This window comes from Prinia subflava, chromosome 3 (assembly GCF_021018805.1).
Source record: "Prinia subflava isolate CZ2003 ecotype Zambia chromosome 3, Cam_Psub_1.2, whole genome shotgun sequence".
Lineage (NCBI taxonomy): Eukaryota > Metazoa > Chordata > Aves > Passeriformes > Cisticolidae > Prinia > Prinia subflava.
This window is the reverse complement of record NC_086249.1, coordinates 14,761,321-14,779,996: the sequence shown is the minus strand read 5'-3', so window position 1 is coordinate 14,779,996 and position 18,676 is coordinate 14,761,321. Positions and strand designations below refer to the sequence as shown.

The following is an 18,676-nucleotide window of genomic DNA, read 5'->3' as shown; positions in this document are numbered from 1 at the left end:
TTCCCAGGAAAACTCTGTCAAGTTTCTCCGCTATTGGTGGGTTATCGAAATTCTGTGATTTGATTTGTTATTAATAAACCAAATTATTATTTAAAATTGGAATATCGGATTGGCATTTATAACAGCCTGGGTCAGGAATGTGCTTTTGAAAAGAAACTCCCGGTGGTCCTGTGCTCCCTGTGCAGGGTTGGTACTGTCCAGCAGCCTTGGAGCACACAGCAAACGCTGCATCTTTTCTGCAGCCCCCCAGGGGTTCACCTAATGCTCTCCAGCTGCTCACAGGATCAGACCAGAGCTAGCCCAAAATAAAATCCCCCAACCCGTGCTGTGCTCTGTCAAATCACTCCTGCTGAGCTACGCAGCTGATGAGATAAACTTAGCTTTTGTTAAACAAGCTCTTCCTGCAGAGAGTTTTTTTAAAAATCTGTTTTGTATGCAAGAAATAACTTCAGCATCAGCTCCAAGAAGGCACTGAAAAATACCAATTTGCAGTGCTCATGTATTGAAGATCTTTCTTGATCACACAAAGGATATGCGTGAAAAAGATGGGGCCAACTATTGAGTGTGCTCCTGTGATTTTCAGCCTAGGAAAAAGCATTGGACACTGATTCTTGACCTGCTAAAACTGGATTGCTTGGCAAGAAAACATAGCAGCCATGGCTTCATGTAGGCATTATTGCTGGCTAAGCCTCACAAATTTTCTTCACAAATGCTGAAATACCACAAAGAATTATTTAAGAGCAACCTGCACAAAGATTTGCAAATGCAGTAGTCCCACTTCACTTGTTCAGTAGTTACATATATATAAATATATACATTAAAAAAACTGGCATAGAATTTCTCCTGTTATTGCACAACAGCTTGCATCTGAAAAGTCATTGTGTTTAAGTGCAAATGGAGAATTAGCAATCTGTAAAAAAACAAAGGAAGGGGTGTGTGTGACAAAAAATGTGTAAAAAGCCAAATTCTTGGACTACATCTACTAGGAAGAAGCACAGTAGGGAGAGGACCTCAAAGATTCCCACCTGCCCCTAAAGGGCATATCCAGGAGTATAAACAACCCTGGCTAAGGAAAAATTGGTCAGCTTTTCACTGGTGAGTGGGAGACTCATGAACCACATCCCTGAGGAAGGACTAGGAGAGGGTGTTGAGGATCAAAAAGGTTCTGAAGGTCATAGGAAGGATCAACAGTGGATTTTTCCCTGTTAAAACAATTGTCAATGCCCAAAGGGAATAAAAAAATAACTGTGTGAAAGTGATATTCAAGAAAGAATCGGTCTAGGTGAAATTCGGTAAAGCACTTTGAAAGGAAGGATGGAAAAATTAATCCACATCACTGCAGACAGTGCAAGGAGAGGTTAGAAGGAAAAGCCATGCAAAGGCTGTGTCTTCAGCATTATCTGAGGTTGGATAATGCTGAAGACACAGCTTCCTGGGATCACACTTAACAGGACTTGTGAAAAGAAATCTAAATAAAGAAAGGAATAAAATTGTTTGGAAAAGTAGTGAAGTCCTTACACCTATTTTTATAATAAAAGGAGAAGGAGAAAAAGGAGTAAAATTGCTGCCAACTGTAGTTAAGTGGGAAACGTCAATATCAAAGTATTTTTATATGACTAGAAAGTATGGTCAAGAGACAACTGGTGTTCTGGTGTTCACACCAAGTGTTTATTGCAGGTGTTGTTAGAGCAGGAAACAATATCATCATTGACTACATCAACTACATCAATTACACTGAGGTGGAAGAGCAGCGGTGATTATTACATGACAGGAGCAATCATGTTGGAAATGGGCTGTACAGAAATGATAGAATAATGATTTTAAAGGTATTGGAGGAGTAGAAACATTTTAAAGATCTTAAGAAAAAAAAAAGTGGTAATGTGGATAACGTAGATTAGTTTCCATCAAAATTATTCCAGGAAAAGATGTCAAAGGAAGCCCTCCTGGGATAGACTGGGGAGTTGAATTTGGATGCAAATAAAGAATTACTGAATGCTTTTAGAGAGTGAAATACTCCAGAGATTTGTGTCACAGGAAATTTTCTTAGTCATCCAGACTGAAAACCATTAGCGATCATATGCCACGGGAGTGACAACAGAAGATCTGTTTAACTCCACAGTCAATGAACCAGGGATGGTTCATTTTAATATGACTTAAAATTTTGTTTCTGACACTAACAACTTAGAGGAGATAGTTGTAGAAAAAACCCTCGAGTGAGCAAGTGAGGTTGATTTAGTTGATGTGACCTGGAACATGTGTATGTGATCTTAGTTTAGAAAGAGAAAATCATACATAACTAGGGGGAACTTAATGGTGAAGAATGGACAAAAAAGCTCAAGATTTCATTTTAGATGAAGCCAGGAATTTCTTTATGTTAAAGATGTAGAGATGCTGGGGACTTCTCTTCTAAACCAAAGGAAGTAAGCTCTGGAAGTAAGGATAAATTCAATTGAAATGGACATTAGTAACATGGGGAAAGCCTGCAAGGATGGGGAAAGATGATTGCCCTGTAAAAAGGCCTGTCCCAGGGATCACGAAGCTCAGGGAACTGCCAACAGCTGTGCAATTGCACAGGTGCTCTTGCAAAATACCTTGAATTGCCAAGCAGGGGCTTGCTGGGATTTGGGCAAGAAAAGTTAAGATGCGAGCAGCCCTGAGGCCCAAAGCTCTCAGTGCATGCCTGTAGGATCTCGTGTTCAGAGTCATGGACAGCCATTGCTCTTTAAGGTAGGAAAAGGGTGTGTGGGAGTAAGAGCTGCTACAAAAAAACATTTGGAGTTTTTTCTGTAACTAGCTGAGCATTTTGGTCCAAGTTTGCTTTTGGTACCTGGCGAGGTGGGCTGGGCCAGGGCTCTGTGTTAGCCCAGACACTCCTGTGATATGAGGCACCTGTTTGAGGCAGAAGGGGGTCAGCCTGAGCAGTGAAGATTCTTGAGATGTGATACAAACAGTATTTTATTGCTAAGCATTAGGAAATGTTAATTATCACTCTCATCACTGATTTGATGTGTGATGGCTTCACATCAGAGGATTCGGCAGCTCTTTGGGCAGAGATGGAAATGAGTCTGTGTTGGTGCAAGGTAGACATTCAATATGACTCCCATACATTTTTGGGGAGTGTGGGGGAATAAACAGACACACCAAAAATCACCCCCTGCCTAAGGAGGATGCACCTCTCCTCAAATCCAGTGGTGGCTGTATCTGGATCAGAAAACTGCTAGATATGGATATAATCTTATATCCATAAGATTATATAAGAGCTTGACATCTGCTTGGTGTTTGGAAGATCACATTCCTCTTCAGGGTGGCAGCCTGGGGAGCCATCTTAGTGTGATGTTGAACAGCCAGAGTGAAAATTTGATTGTGGCCTTCGACAAAAAGCTGCTTAACATTTTTCCTACTGGCTTCATGCAGAATTTCCTCATGTGCAATAAATTTTCACTTTCCCCCATCTCTGAAAACTAAACAAGCTGACTACAGGTGTGGTTGTTTTCACTGATTACTTACAGAGTCTCTGATGGTTTTTGCTTTGTTTTACCTTAAAGTTCCATTTGTTTGAATCCCGGTTTTGGTGTTTGGCTTACTCTGTGTTCCGGGATTTCAAAATAATTGAAAACCCAGTGGATCTGACATCACAGCTGTTAATGGCAAATTAAGCAAATCTCAGTTGTACTATTTTCTGAAGCCCCAGATATGACTTCAAACAGTAAGGGTTAACAACAAAGGGACTAGCCAAAAATAATAGATTTCTATATTCTTTCATCAAATCTCTACTCTAGACCCTGCACTTCTATGTCAAAGGAATGCCCTTGCTTGTTTCCTGACTTTAACATTTTACAGACTTTTAAAAATAACATAATGAAGCCTAAGGAGTGAATCAAATAATGTCATAGTAGGTGAGGAGACTTGGGTTTAATTATTTGCAGCTGCTTTCTTTTGTGATCTTGGACAAGAGTTTCTCCTTCTCTGCCTTTCTCCCTCATACAATTTTTTTATCTCTAACTGAGACGCAGAACAAAGGAAACTTTCTTGTTTCTCCTGGAGATGCATTATTTTAATTACTATGAAAAACAATGAAGAGCTCAAACAGTAAAGCAAGGGGATTGTGTTGAATACAAGAAAGGAAAAAAGAAAACAAACCCAAAGCCACTCTGAGGCTCGTGACTTAAGGCTGGATTGTTTAAATATTTCTATCAATTTGTTGTGCCCTCTGTGAACAGGGAAGTGAGAACACCAATAACATCTGCCCCTTACTGGCTTAGAGATCCAACCTCTGCTGCCAACTTAAACCTTGGTCTCACTTTTACAAATATGTTTGCAACTGGTAATCTCTGATGTTGAAAAAGACTGTAGAAAACACACCCACCTATGAAAAGGAAATGTGGAATGAAATGGCTTTTTCTGGATTTTTTTTTTTTATGTTGTTATTAAAATAGAAAATCAGATACTTAATGAATTCCTCTTGTCCTACTTGTGTTTTGTGCCTAGATTTTTTAATCCCCATTTGCTTGGGGAGGACTCTTTAGCCTTTTTGGGACAAGATAATATCTATTTCTGTACTTGAAAAAAAGTCCAGGTGCTTGACTTGGCTCTTTGGATGCACTTGGAAATGTGCAAATGGAAAAACACATGAATTTGTGGGCAATAATTCTGCATGTAGAAGCTGCGTATCAGACCCTGGCTGCCTTGTGGTCTGTGAAGCCTCTCTGAGCTGTGGGCCACCTGTGAGGAAGAGGGTTGTACTGCAGTAGGAGAAGATCATGGTGATGGGGTTAGAGCAAGGAAATGACCACAGTGTGGGGGCTGTAGTGTGAAAGAAGAAAATAGAAATACACCTCTAAAGACCAGGGAGGAAATGGTAGCAGTGTCAGTCTTTTGCTGCATTGATAAAGGATTATTTTGTATTTATATCTTGGGTTACTGAGCTGGGCTTTATATGCATAGACGGCCAGATCAGAAGATGCATTGCTGAGGGCAGTGATACTCCTCATTCCATTCCTGGCAACAAAGGCCAGAGTTCTCTGGAGTGTATTCATGGTTGGCAGTTTTTCCACAGGGTGATGCCAAAGCTCGACTAACTGGTCAGCAGGGAACTTCCTTGAATGAAAAAGGCCCTTAAAAGGCTCAGAAGTGACCATACCTTAATGACAGCAAGCTGTGTTTGCATTTCGGTGGAAGGACTAGAGGCATTTTCCTTGGCTGTGTGTTGGGGCTGGCCTTTCCCTGGCTGCAGTGGCCTCTGCCCTGTGTCACTGTGAGCCACCATGTCCCTACACTGCCCTTCTGCATCTGCTGCTGGGACACCAGCTCAGCTGAACACACAGAGACCTCTTGGGAGGGTGCTCTTCCTGGGTGCTGGATTGTGCATGTCACTCATTCTGGCTGTGCTCCAAGCCACACCCAGCAGACTGGCTCACCATCAGTCTTTCTTTTCCTTACCAGTGCCAGGGGAAGCTTATATCTTTATTCTATCTTTGCTTCATTTCACCTCAGGGCCTTTGACAGGTACCTTGTGTGATGCAAAGATGATCACTCACTTTATATCTGTGATCTCCTGCCATGTTGGTGACAATGTTTGAACTTCCCTGCCACAGCAATGCAACTCCAGGAGATGCATTAGAGCAAGGAGGCCTCCCATGCCAGAACATTTGTCTGGATATGTCAAATAGTGACAGAAATAAATAAACTGAGCTAGGGGATTAAGGGATGGAGTTTACTCCACACTTGCTTATTATATGGTGAACTACAGCAGGTAGAAAGAGTCCCTGTGATATTTTTGCATCAAACAAATGTTGAATACTGTAAAGAGCACTGTGTGGCCCACAGGTTTCTGGGCAATTGAATAGGAGGATGTGGTTTGCACCACCTTATGACCACGCTGAATGCAGGGTTCCTGTTTGTACATCTCTCCAAACAACCTGAAAATGTGAATTCTCTGCTGTTTAAAACTGTCTTGTCTTGAGGGTGTCTGAATATCTGTAATAACCACCTCCATAGCAATATATTCCACAGCAGAAGGGAATGAGATAGGATCATACTGCCTCTGTGTATTCCCTTGGAAATGCAGCATAAATAACTACTGTAACTGGCCTCGCAGTTGTGATGAAAGATTTGGATTGATTTATTTTTTTTGGTTCTGTGGGGTTTTTTTCTTTTTTTTCCTTTTTTGTTTTTCCCCCTTCCCCCTTAGAAGTGAACAAAACTTGGAAAGAAATTTCCAGGTCTGGTTGTTTATGTATGGGTTTTTTTGTTTTGTTCATTTGTTTCTTTGTTTCTTTGTTTTGTGTCTGTATGACAGTGAAGAAAGCATATAGGATAGAAAAAAGATAACACAAGCACAGGAGTCAGAAAATCTGTCATAATTTTTCTTTCTGCTTTGCAAAGCAGCTCAAGTACTTCTGTGGCTTTTGTGCTGCCTATATTAAAAAAGAAAAAAGAAGAAAAATAAAATTCAAGCTGTGAGTGAATTGCATAAACAAATCTAGATTCACTTTTCCAGAAATGAGAATGGAATTGGACAGCTGACAGGAGCTAACTGAAGCACTTGGGTATAAATCAATGGTTAGGCAATGCAAGAGAGACAAAATCTTAACATGAAAAATGCCAGGAGAATTAGAAAGAGCCCTTGCAGCTCCTGAGTTCTTCTCTTGCTCAGAAAAAATCTGCCACCACAAACTCCACATATTTGGTAATTTCTAACTCTGAGGAGGGAGGATTGTTTGTGACACTTTAGGTCTATGTTCACGTGCAAATATTTGTGTGGCTTATATTTGTTTCTTTGTGTACATATTCTGGTCTCAGCTGAGACTTTAAAGCTCTTCCCCTCAGTACCCAGAGTATGCATTGATGTACTGCTGCCCAGTATTCCACCAAATTCAGACATACTGTTGATAGAATTTCACAGAAAATGTATGAAGATAGTAGGACTGCAGTTATTCACACTTCAGCATGATTTTTCTTTCCTAGAGTGAAATTCCAGTCATTGACCACTTTATAATTCCAGACCATAATTCACCACCCTGTGCTTTGCGTTGTCCTTGTGCAGTATGAGAGGGGCTACAGATTTTAGAAATGAGGAAGTTTTGGACGCTTTACACAGTACTGTGCAATATCAGAAAGTGATAAAGAGCAACTGTGAACAAAATCTTTAGTCTAGTAATGACAAACAAGTCCAAATCAAAAATAGTTATAATTAATGTAATTACTTTAAATAGAGAGGTAAGTGGCTGTTTCTGTAGTGCTCGGTATTGTCCATGAATGCTTAGAATTAAACCCTGAAATAAACCAAATAATACTTTAGAAAGAAACCACTTTAGAAGCTTCTGCCTGTCACTGAGGCCTTTATTATTGTGTTATCAGCTCCCCTGATCTCTGGTGATTTGTAATTTTTCTCTCCCATGCACATTTTTCAACTGTGTAAGAGTTTCTGCATATCATTTCAAATGACAGTCTTCTCTGACCTTTGCTTGGGAGGTTGTACACACACTGTTGAACTCCCCAGACTTGCCAACTTAATTGGAATGCCCTGGAGTCTCATTCAGCTCAAAAAAAAAGTTACTTACTACCCCAGTCCTCAAGCAGCCATGAGAGGGAGCAAATGTCAGGCTCCCTTTCTCAGAAACCTCCATTGCCTCTGGCACCTGGTTGTCCCAGGAGCCTCATGCTACACAAGTATTAACCCAGAGAAAAGCTATATTGTGGCTCCCTTGTTCACCAACCCAGCCTTCCACCTGCTGTGTGCTCAGTGGCTCCTCTCAGGTTATTATCCCAGTAATGATTCCTTACGTGAATCAACCTTTCACTGAAATTTTTCTTCCTTTTGTGTGTGTGGTGCACCCAGTCTCCAAATGAGCAGACGCGGGGTGTGTCAGGCACAGCAGCACTGGCCAGGCGCGGGAGGGGATTGTTCTGCTCCGCTCTGCACTGGTGCAGGCTTACCTCAAGTCCTGAGGGCATTCTGGTGTGCTGTGGAACAAAAAAGACGTGAAGCCGTTGGAGGGTGTCCAAAGGAGGCCACGAGGATGGTGAGGGACTGGAGGGGAAGCCTTCTGATAAATGGCTGAGGTCACTTGTTCTGTTTGGCCTGGAGGAGACTGAGGGGAGACCTCACTGTGGGCCTCAATGCCCTCATGAGGGGAAGCGGAGGGGCAGGCACCGCTCTCTTCTCTCTGGCGCCCAGCCCTGAGGGAATGGCATGGAACTGTGTCAGCGAGATATTTCCTGGATGTCAGGAAAAGGTTCTTCACCCAGACTGTGGCTGTGCACTGGGGCAGGTTCCACAGGGAACTGGTGGCGGATCCAAGCCTGCCAGAGTTCAAGAAGTGCTTGGACGAAGCTCTTGGGCACATGAGGTGGTTGTTGGGGTGTGCAGGGCCAGGGGTTGGCCTCGATGATCCTTGTGGTTCCTTTATAGCTCAGGGTATTTTATGATTCTTTGATAAACCCTGCTGAACTGGGGTGCAGGCAGACATGGGGGTTCTGAGGACCTTGCTGGGAAAGGGGAGATTCCCCGCTGATGGTTTCCCCGCTTGCCGGCGTGCTCGTTGCCCCGCCGGGGATGCCTGGCACGGGGCGCCATGCTGGGGACGCGGGCAGCGGGGCTCGCCTGCCAGCCGGCCCACCCCGACCAGCACGGTGTGTGGGGCCGGCAGCCGGGGTTTGACCCGCGGGGTTGTCCCGGGCTCCGCGGGCGGGGACCGGGAGCTCGGCCGGGGCCGCTGCCGGGCTCAGGAGCCGCTAGAGGGACCCGCTCGCCCGGGAAAAGGCTCCGCGTCCCGGCAAATTCCCGGCCCTGCAGCGAGCCTCCAGCGGCTGCAGGGGATGGCACGGTGAGAACAGCCCCGAATCTCCCTGTGTTCCTCCTGTTCCCCCCCTGTGTAATCATGGTTTCTTGCCCGCGGAGGGGAGCTGGGGTTGCCCCCTCATGAAGTGCCCTGCGGCTGAGGCAAAGCTGCTCTGTCCGGTGAGAGCCCAGCGCTCAGTGAGAGCCTGCTCCTTCCTCCTTCTCCCCTGTCATCTCTGCTGTGTTTCCCTGCTGCATCTGAGTCAATAATCCCTCTCTCCTCTTTGGTTTTCTTTGCACAGCTGAGGATGAGAGAAGGCAAAGCAGGTTATCATTTCACAGCCTTCCTCGTTCGCCTGAAGGATCTTTAAACAAGAGCTCTTTAGCCCAACTATACAAAAAAAGTCAATCCTGCTACTGAAAGAACTTTTCCCCTTCCCTGACAGTGTGCAGTGTGTTGTGGGTGAGAAGAGTGTGGCGTGGGGTGAATAGAAAGGGTGGTTCAGAGGAGTGTCACTTGATTTATTTTCTCTTAAATTTAGACTGCTTCCTTCTATTTCTGTTTTATGCCCTATTTGCAGGTTTAGAGCTTGGAGAGTGTTTCAGTTGCTTTTTATTTTTCTTCTTCAGTCAAGTGAAAGAGAGGAGTGCTGGAGTAAATTGTTATGGAGTGCTTTAACACCGTGTTCAGTGAGCTGGAGAGACAGGTGAGGGCCAGGCTGGCAGGGGCTGGGGAGGATTGGCATACACTGGGGAATTTAACTAAGAAGAGAAGGAAACGTGGTAGTGATTCGACTGTGTAAGTTGTACTTCTGAAATACGAAGCAAGCTGAGCATCTATCCCTGACTAAAGCAAGGGGCAAAGCCTCCATTCAGCTCTCCAGGTACTTGAGGTAGCTTTTGAGAAGGTGGGAGGGCAGTGGACTGTAGATAAGATTTTAAGATATCCTTTCTTAGTACTGATTTTTGTTTTCCTCTGCTGTTTGCACCTCTCAAGATGTCAGTCCTTGCAGTTCCCCAGCCTCACAAGCTGAGCACGGCTGGTGCTGACCAGAGTTGTCACAGCAGTCCTGGAGAAGGACCACGTGTGCTGGGCTGTGCAGTGCTGCACTGACCCTGCGTGGGATGGAGGTGCCAAAACCACCTCCTCTCCCTCTCTCAGCTCCGGGAGGTGCCAGGCGGCTCCAAAGTGAACTGGCACTTCTGCGAGCTGGATCTCAGCTGTGATGAGTTCAAGCAAGTTTATTTCAAGGCTGCCAGGCCCTATAAGGAGAAAACTCCTCAGTCTTTCTCTGTTCTCATCCTCCTTCCCCTTTCCTGATTTGCTTTGCTCCAGAGCTCTCATTTTCATCCCGCAGACAGTAGTGTGTGATTCCTTGTGCAGTTAACAAAGAGATTCCTGTTCTCCCCTCCTGTCCTCCACTCCAGGATCTCAAGATGAGGTGCTGGCTGCCTTCTTCCCTTGGCTTTTGGTTTTCTAACTATAAACATGAGATAAGGCCTCCCTGAGATAATTAATTAATAAGTATTTCTTCCACACTTTGAAAACCAGATGAAAAACAGTTTGTCCAAATGCAGGAGACCATCAATGAAAGGTTTAAAACAGTCCAATAGTAACATATATTCATGTGTGTGAAAAATGAAGTCCTGCTTAGCTGTTATAGATAATCTTGCTTGGGAAACTGTTTTGGGTTCAAAATGACTGCTGTTTACTGGCTATTAAAGTAGGTGTGGAAGACAAATCCCTAACCTGAGAAAAACTAGCTTGAATTTTTCTTATCTTAAATTCCAGTATTTTTTGCATATATCTAAGCTGATGGATCACCTCAAACTTCCGAGGTGAATTTTTGATGACAGAGACTGCAAGCCCTGTATTGACCAGAGCTGTTGAGGTAATTCAACACTGTTTTGTTATCACTGGCATTCTGCTTGAAGGAATCTTTTTTTGTGTCTGGCTGGGGAGCAGTGCTGCTCCCTCACCTGGCCAGGAGTCAGTTCAGGATGCATCCAAAGTAGTAGATGAGTGTGAAAGATTTTTTTTTTTTTTTTTTTGGCTGTGGATGCAGGCATGGCTTTGCTGCTGTTGGTTAGTGGTGAGTGTTTGTGGGGCAACTGTCTTCCAGTGACTGCCAGACTAGAAACAACAGGAGTGCAAATCCTTATTTCGTGGCTGTGGACTGCTTCATGCAGCTTTGCACTGCAAAAGAGGGGAAACCAGGCTTAGCCAAGAGTGAGTTTCTTAGCAGATGCTTGCTGTCATACAAATTAGCCACAGCTTTTGCATCTTGGAGTGCTGCCAGCACAGAACCAGCTATTGCATTAAATGTCTACCACCAGTCATGATCTAAACCGAAAGTGAGAAGATTAATCTCTCCTCTAGCATTACCTTAGCAGTTAGCGCTTTTTGTGGTGTTAAGCATGTTTTTCATCTTTAGACCCAAACCATGAAATACAGCTCTGAGTTTCAGATAAATGGGTGTACAGGAAGAAAGGAAAAGTCTAAATTTAGTGAGGGGAAAATATTATCCATATATAGGCGGTATCTTGCTTTAAAGTAGAAAGAGGTGCTAATATTTATTAGCGCTGCCCGTCTGGCGCATAGCAATGAATACCTTCAAAACTGTATTTTAAATAATTTTAGGCCTAGATTATATATATTATAGTATTATATTATAAATAACAGTAGATACAATTGGTTTGAGCTATTAGTGGATAAGAAGCAACAGCATTCAATAAGCAGCACCTTTGACTTTGCACTGTCTCAACCAGGATTTTAAATTCATAATTGTACCAATGTACTTTGACTAATGGAACACGGCACTTTTTCCTTGCCTGAAAGTATTCCCTGCTGAAATTTTCCTGAGTTACAGAGTTCTTACTTAAGAAGTAACTCACTTGAATGTGAAGTAAACAACTGAAATTTATGAAACTTTTACTTGAATAAGTTAGGATAGAAAGTGAGGATGTAAAGTTGCTTTCAGTCACTGATGTGCATGTGGGGGATTTGACACCAGAAGGTCTGTTTTGGATCTGGCTGGTAGCCTTGGTTGTTCACAGCCCTTGCTGCTGACTTCTGTATGTTCTGTTCTCTGTAATCCTTCCTCTTAGCCAAGACCAGTATCATCAAAGGTTTAATTTTTTTTCCAGTTACTTTATGATGGCTAGAAACACTAAATTAAAAAAAAAAACAAAAACCATTTATGTTTCTTTTAGAGGTTTAACTTTCCTGGCTGAAGAGCGAAATAAGAAATTTGATCCTGGTTCTCCAGAAGACAATGAAAAATCTGCAAGAAAATACTTGGTTTAAATAATTTCAGGATTTCACAGGGGAGGAGAGATCAACATTTTGCTGGTAATTTTTAGCAGTTCTGCTATTGGTAGTAGTGTCCCTGTAGTAGGGCTGACAGAAGCGTTAGGATTCTTAATCTTTACAGGGCTGCTGAAAAGGTTTCCTCTCACTTTCTTGCAGGATTTACTCTTCGGTGTGCAGAGTTCCAAAAAGCCCTTTTTAAAAATTTTTTTGCCATGTCTACAGTGGTGATTGATTTTCTGTTTCTCTTCTGTGAGGGGAATCTGATGTGCAAAGGTCGAGTAGTAATGTGTACTTACCTAGAAATAACGTGCTGAGTTTGTGACTGCTGGAGAAAATAATTTGGCACGGAGCTATTTCCGTGCACCTCCCCAGAACTGAGAACAATCAGGCCCCAGCTGAAGACAGCGACTGCCAAAAGCGCATTTGGATGAGGTGGGTGTTTCTGGGTGGTACAGTCATGTGTTAACAAGTGTGACTGCATCACTAAAACAAATGTATTTTTGAGTCCCCAAGCTCTTTGTAAGGGATATGCCCATCCTCAGGAGAAAAGGACACCAATAAAGCATCTGGCAGGGAGGAAAGGCAAAGAAATGAGTACAGCAAAATAGGTGTATCTAACTGCTTGTTGTTAGCAAAAACCATCCACCTGAGCTGGATATTGTGTTCACAGCTGCTCTGGGAACCATCCTCTGTGAAAGCTGAAGTGGGAGTGGGTCAGCTGCTCCAAATGCAGTTCTCTGGGTGTTGGAAGAAATCTAAACTGATGGGTGGGCAGCAAGCAGCAGTGGGGAGGGCAGCTGCAGCAGGGAAGGGACCCAGGAAGCTTTGTGCAAACTCAGGAGGACATGTAAACCCTTTCCCTGAAATGCGCACACAAAGTCTTCTGACAGAGATGGGAAACCAGACACATTTTTTTTTCTCTTTGCTGAGACTGAACAGGGCTACTTGCAAAAAAGTCTTAGCTCCAGTGCATGAAATCTTGCTCCATTGTGCTCCTTGAACCTGGTGCTAAGGTCCAGTGGAAGCCCGTGTGCTTCACTGGGAGGGAAAGCAGCATCCTGCAGACATCTTAACCTCTGTCCCTTTGGTACGGGGAATTCTTGGTTTTTTCTGGATGCATCACGTGTATGGGTAAATGCTAGAGATGAAATGATACCGTGTGGTGCTGTGTGGGGAAGTGTTTGGCACAGTGGGTTCTGTGAGGGAACGAGTGATGAGTTGCAGTCAGACACCGAGAAATGATGGTTCACAAGCCGCAAGTGCTTTTAATGGAATAACTGCCCACTTGTTTGATCAAATTTCTTGTAGTTGCCTCTCCCACCACTGTGTTGAAGGGTGAGCAGATACAGCTCAGTGAAGACGGTACCAAAGAAACCACCCTGCATCTTGAGAAATGTTTCGCAGCTTAATTAGTTTCAGAGTATAATACTGTTAACAGTGTATATGACAGATATTTTCTGTTTATCTACATATGATTCCTTTGAGCTTCACCCATTATTATTTAAATGAGTATTTTAAGTATCTTTTCTCCTGGAAAGCAGCCCCTATTTTTCCTTCCCATTTGATTTCACAGGATATTGTCAAACTCTTATGAGTAAGAGGATAAACGATATAGTCTGTACTTCAGCAGCTGTAAGGGAAGCGGCAGGGGGAGAGGGATGGATCCCCCAAGACACCCAGGGTTATGACTCAGGAAATGTGGGAAACAGAGGTCTTCAAGAGTGAATGATTTAGTGGGGTTTTCTGTGCTGCCTCCTGCTAATCTGCTAATCCTTTTGGAAAGCTAAATTTCATGGCGCTTTCTGGAGACAGCAGAGCACAGCTGATGCTGTGAGCAATTTTTTCTGTCAGCATAATGCAGCCAGTGCTGAGGTCATGGGGGCTGCAGAGGCTGTGCTCTGACTGCAATAGTAATAAAGTGTGCTGGTTTGCACTGAGCATGAGCCAAAACCGCTCTGTTGCATCCCAGTATCTTCAAAATTTAGCTGTGCCACTGCTGTGCTAGAGCTCCGTGGTATGACAAGTGAGCTTTCATTAGATTCCTGGCTGTGTTAAAATCAAAGGCAAAGCAGATGCACCGTTTCTGGTAATTCTGAATAGCATTTCATTTGGGCCTTGATGTGAAAGCAGAATACAGTAAGTTGCAAGTGACAGAAGCAAATTAGTTCAGCATCTCAAATTTCAAACCTCGTCATCTTGCAGGAGTGCACCCTTTTGATTGCTGTTGTGTCAGCTGGTAGCCAGCAGGGAAAATATAAAAATTATTACAAACTCCAGAGTTTGTAATACAGGAGAGGGAGGGGGGGAGAGAGAAATGACAGTGATGACTTTCTCCAGAGTTTTTCTTTTTTTGTCTAATGTAAACCACTGAAAGTCTCTTGGAAGAGCAACTGCAAGGCCCAGTGACACCTTTCCCCAACTAAAGGTGACCATGGTGCTGTCATGCCTCAGTTCCTTTGTGGTCTCCCTAGGTTGGTGGCCCAAGTGCCAAACTGGAGCACCTTTGCAGGAGATTGCTGCTGCTGACAGTGGGGTTTATAGCCCCTGTAAGGAGTCTCAAGTCCCTGTTCCTGTGAGGCAGCAACTGTATGTCTGACAAAGAATTTGAAGCTGGGCTCTTAGTGACACAGCCTGAATCTGTTTGTCCTGAAAAGTGCAAATCCTGGGCTTTGGTGTGGCTCTTAACAATTTCGTGGCTTGACACCTAGAGCAGGTCAGTCAGGATTGGCCAAGCTGCCGTCTTTCAGGCCTTGGAAGGGATTTGTTTGTAGGGGTCACCTTTGACTAAATAGGTTAGGGTGGGCTGCAGTTCCTGTAATGCCTTTTCAACTCTGCTGGGAATGGGGATATGGATGGATGCTGTGGGGGAAGGAGGGGTTTAGAGGTGAGCTTCTCAGTGAGTATCCCACAGGATCCCCTGCCCAGCTGTGCAGTGCATACTGAGGTCACTCCCTCTTCCCCTACTGCAGAAGGTACTGCACAGCCTTTTCCAGAGACCTACGCTGCCAGCACAGTGGTTCTTTCTGATTTGCTTGGAAAGGGCACACAGCCCTGGTGCTTGGGACAGTTGAGAAAAGGCTTGGGGGCATCAGAATTCTGAGGGTGGAGGGCTGAACATGCTGAGCTGGAGCTGTCAGCCCCAGTATTTCAAACCTCACAAAGCCACCCTCCGTCAGCAGTGCTGAGCCCTGGCATGAGCTGTGGCTGGTTTGGAGCTGGAGGTCACAGGCTCTGTGCCTGACCAGGTGTGAGGACATGGAGAAAGGAGTGTCTCCTGGTCTCCTACCTCTCTCCCTTCTAACATCTCCACAAGGAGAACCAGCTGCTCTTTATGAGCCTTCCCTCCCCACAGAAGCAGTGTCTCAGATCACCGGGCACTTTGTGTACCCAGCTCACTGGAGGTGCCCCACAGGTTTGGGTGTTTCCCTTGGGGTATAATCACATCTGCTGTGGGTGTGCAGTGTCACAGGGCTCCCAACACTGGCCTGTTATGAAACTGGTAACCCATGAGAGCCCCTTGCCTGCTGCTGGGGTGCTGTGTAACACTGGGAAGTCCATCTATGGGGCAAGGCAGGGCTGCAGCTCACTCAGCTGACTGACATAGGATGGTGGAAGATATATTTAAAGCTACTACCCTTGGCTGGGAATGGCTTGGCTCTATGGTGCAGGCCTGTGCCAGACTTTTGAAATCATGTTGTCATTCCATGGTGTGTTTTCTATCTTATATCAGTAAGGTTTAAAACATGTGTGTTGTTTTACTTAACATTTCATTGATGACTGAGGGTTACTTTTTAAAAAGTTTTGTTTCTTTGTCTACTTCAAGTGTGTATTTCCTTCACATTTAAGGTAATACCTTATGCTTCAAGCTAGGCAGCTGTGCAAATCCCAGCTTGATCAGGGTCACAATATACTACCCCTTTTTCCAGAGCAAAACCAATCCCAGATGATCCATCTCTTTAAAATTTGGGCAATTAATGCTCCCAAAATTACCTATACAAAAAAAGTCATTATAATGTAAATGCAGAGTCCTGGTGCTTTGCCTTAAATACAACAAATGCCATCTCATTTATATAAATTTTTACAGGTTAAAAAACAATGACTATGTTCTCCTTATATGAACAAAAGCTCTTAAAGGTACTGCCCGCACCGTACAAGCTTCTGGAAGGCTTTCTTGAAATCTTCATTAAAGATTGTGTAGATTAAAGGGTTAATAAGGGAGTTTATATATCCCAGCCAGGCTAGGAAATTAGACATGTCTTCTGAGATATGACATGTTTCACAGGTATTAACAACTACTTCTTTTACAAAAAACGGGAGCCAGCAGATCACAAATGCCCCCAGGATCAAACCCAGCGTCGTTGCTGCCTTCCGCTCCCTCGTGCTGGAGATTCTCTGTTTTTTCCAGGACTTCTCGTGCTTGGATTCAGACCTGGGGCTTCGTAGGGAGATGTTGATTTTATCGGAGCTCACCAGGGGATCTGAGGTCTTCTCTGTCGTGCTGGGCATTGAAGCTGATTTGGTGCTTCTTTCACCTGCGTCCAAAAGGACTTGTCCATTCACCCCCTCCTCCCTCACGATCCGGCTGACACTTCTCCTGTGAAATGTCTTTGCTGCTTTGTAGATCTTGTAGTAAAGGATCAGGATCAAGGCCAGCGGGATGTAGAAGGCGCCAAACGTGGAGTAAATGGTGAAAACAATGTGGTCGTGTTTGATGATGCATTCGTCCTCCCTGCTGGTTGTCTGGTGCCTCCAAAACAAGGGTGGCATGGAGATAAAAATGGATATGATCCATACAACTGCTATCATGATGCCAGCATGCTTAGGTGTCCTTTTCCGGGCATATTCCACGGCGTCCGTGATGGCTCGGTACCGGTCCAAAGCAATGGCGGAGAGGTGCAAGATGGAACAAGTGCAGCACGTGATGTCCACGCTCAGCCAAATGTCACACACCACCTGCCCCATGATCCAGGTCTCCTTTACAATGTAGACAATGCTGAAGGGCATCACCAGGACTGCCACAAGGAAGTCAGTCACTGCAAGAGAGCAGATTAGATAGTTGGCAGGGTGGTGGAGCTTTCTCGTCACAATTATTGCAGTCATCACGAGAGAATTGATGGCCGTTGTCATTAGAGCAAGCACAGACAGGGTAATGGAAATGAGAATCTTGGATGTCACCCATTTGAAAGGTTCTTCTGATGTACTGTTTTGTTCAGTCGAGTTTATTAAATCCATGTTCCCTTTTAATGACGATCTCTACCCGTCGCCGTTACCTGTTAGAAGAGTAAAAACATTCAGATAATTCACCTCTGATTTTTGTCATCTTAAAAGACTCTGGACCCTAAGCTTACAAAAAATTCAGATTTATAATTAGAAGTTATTCTGTCACCAAACTCCAGCCTGGTTCCTCGAGTGGCTAAAAATACTTACTTCCCCTCCAGCTAAAAGCACTTATTCTGAATGCTTTGTAGAGGAGTCCTGAAACTGGTTAAATGTGAACAACCTCATCCTAAAGTAAACACTAATACTACTTTTAGGCTCATGCTGTCTGCTCCACTAAGCAATATAATGACTGTTGAAAACATTAATCCAGCAGGCATAATGCTTATTTTCCCATATAAACTCATTTCCCCCCACCAATAAGTGACTCATTCCTCGTGTATTAGCTAAACATGGGATTTCTTTACTGGGACATAGTTTTGAAGAGAAAGCAGAAATGTGAAACATTGCCATGTGTCCTAGGGTGACACCATACAAAGAGGAGAAGAAAAAAATTGTGTGATGAAGTGTCATTTTACATCTTCCTCCTAAATGAAACAGCTTTGTATGTTTTAAAGCTTCAAATGGTTCACTTATTGTCTAATTGAAGTATTATACATACATTAGGGTCCTGAGAACATCTCTACTTTTCCTCTAGTTTTGCTGTTCTGTGGTTTCTGCCAAAGGAAACTGCAGAAACCTTGGATGTTATTTGTTCTGCTAATGACTGTCTATGGAAATAGCCTAACTCCTCCTATGGCTCTGCAGGAAGGAAAATGCAGGAAATACTGATGAAATAAGTTCTTGGTTGTGTTCTGGGGATACGTTCTTATCAAGCGTTCCTGAGTACCCTGCAGAGTGCAGCTGAATTGGAGTTTCCAGCTTTTAGTGTGAGTGACAAGCTCTACTCTGAAGAGGATCAGGTTTCATCCTCTAGTGAGTGTTGACCTGCAATTTCCTGTGTAAGATCTACTTGATGAACACCTAAGTGGGGTTATCTCTGACAGATTTTTGAGTGAAGTGAGTTGTACTTGTGTTACATTGGATGCCACATATAGGGAAATATGTGAAATTAGTGAATAATTTTTCTTTCAGAAGCTTGGTTTTATTAACATAACTAAGGCTTTTTGATCTGCTAGAGTGGCTGAAAAAGAATCTCATTTACTGTTTATAACTTGGGGCCCAACTCACTCACTTGATTTGATATTTTAACCTGGGCAGTGCTTAATATGCTACTGACTACTCAAAAATGTTTTTAGCACTGGTTGACTAACATTTAATTGAATGGAAGCACAAGGAGAGGAAATGCATTTTATGTGGTGATA

At 43.8% G+C, this 18,676-nt stretch overlaps 1 protein-coding gene across 1 annotated transcript in view; it reads right to left on the bottom strand.

The window, feature by feature from the left end:
- Positions 1–13,279: 13,279 nt before the first annotated feature.
- The window catches only part of HTR1F (5-hydroxytryptamine receptor 1F), a 102,848-nt gene continuing 97,451 nt past the window's right edge, over positions 13,280–18,676 (bottom strand). The window contains exon 3 of the mRNA XM_063393942.1: positions 13,280–17,365. Within this exon, the coding sequence (XP_063250012.1) occupies positions 16,224–17,327 (1,104 nt within the window). The 5' untranslated portion in view covers positions 17,328–17,365 and the 3' untranslated portion in view covers positions 13,280–16,223. The remainder of the gene's footprint in view (positions 17,366–18,676) is intronic.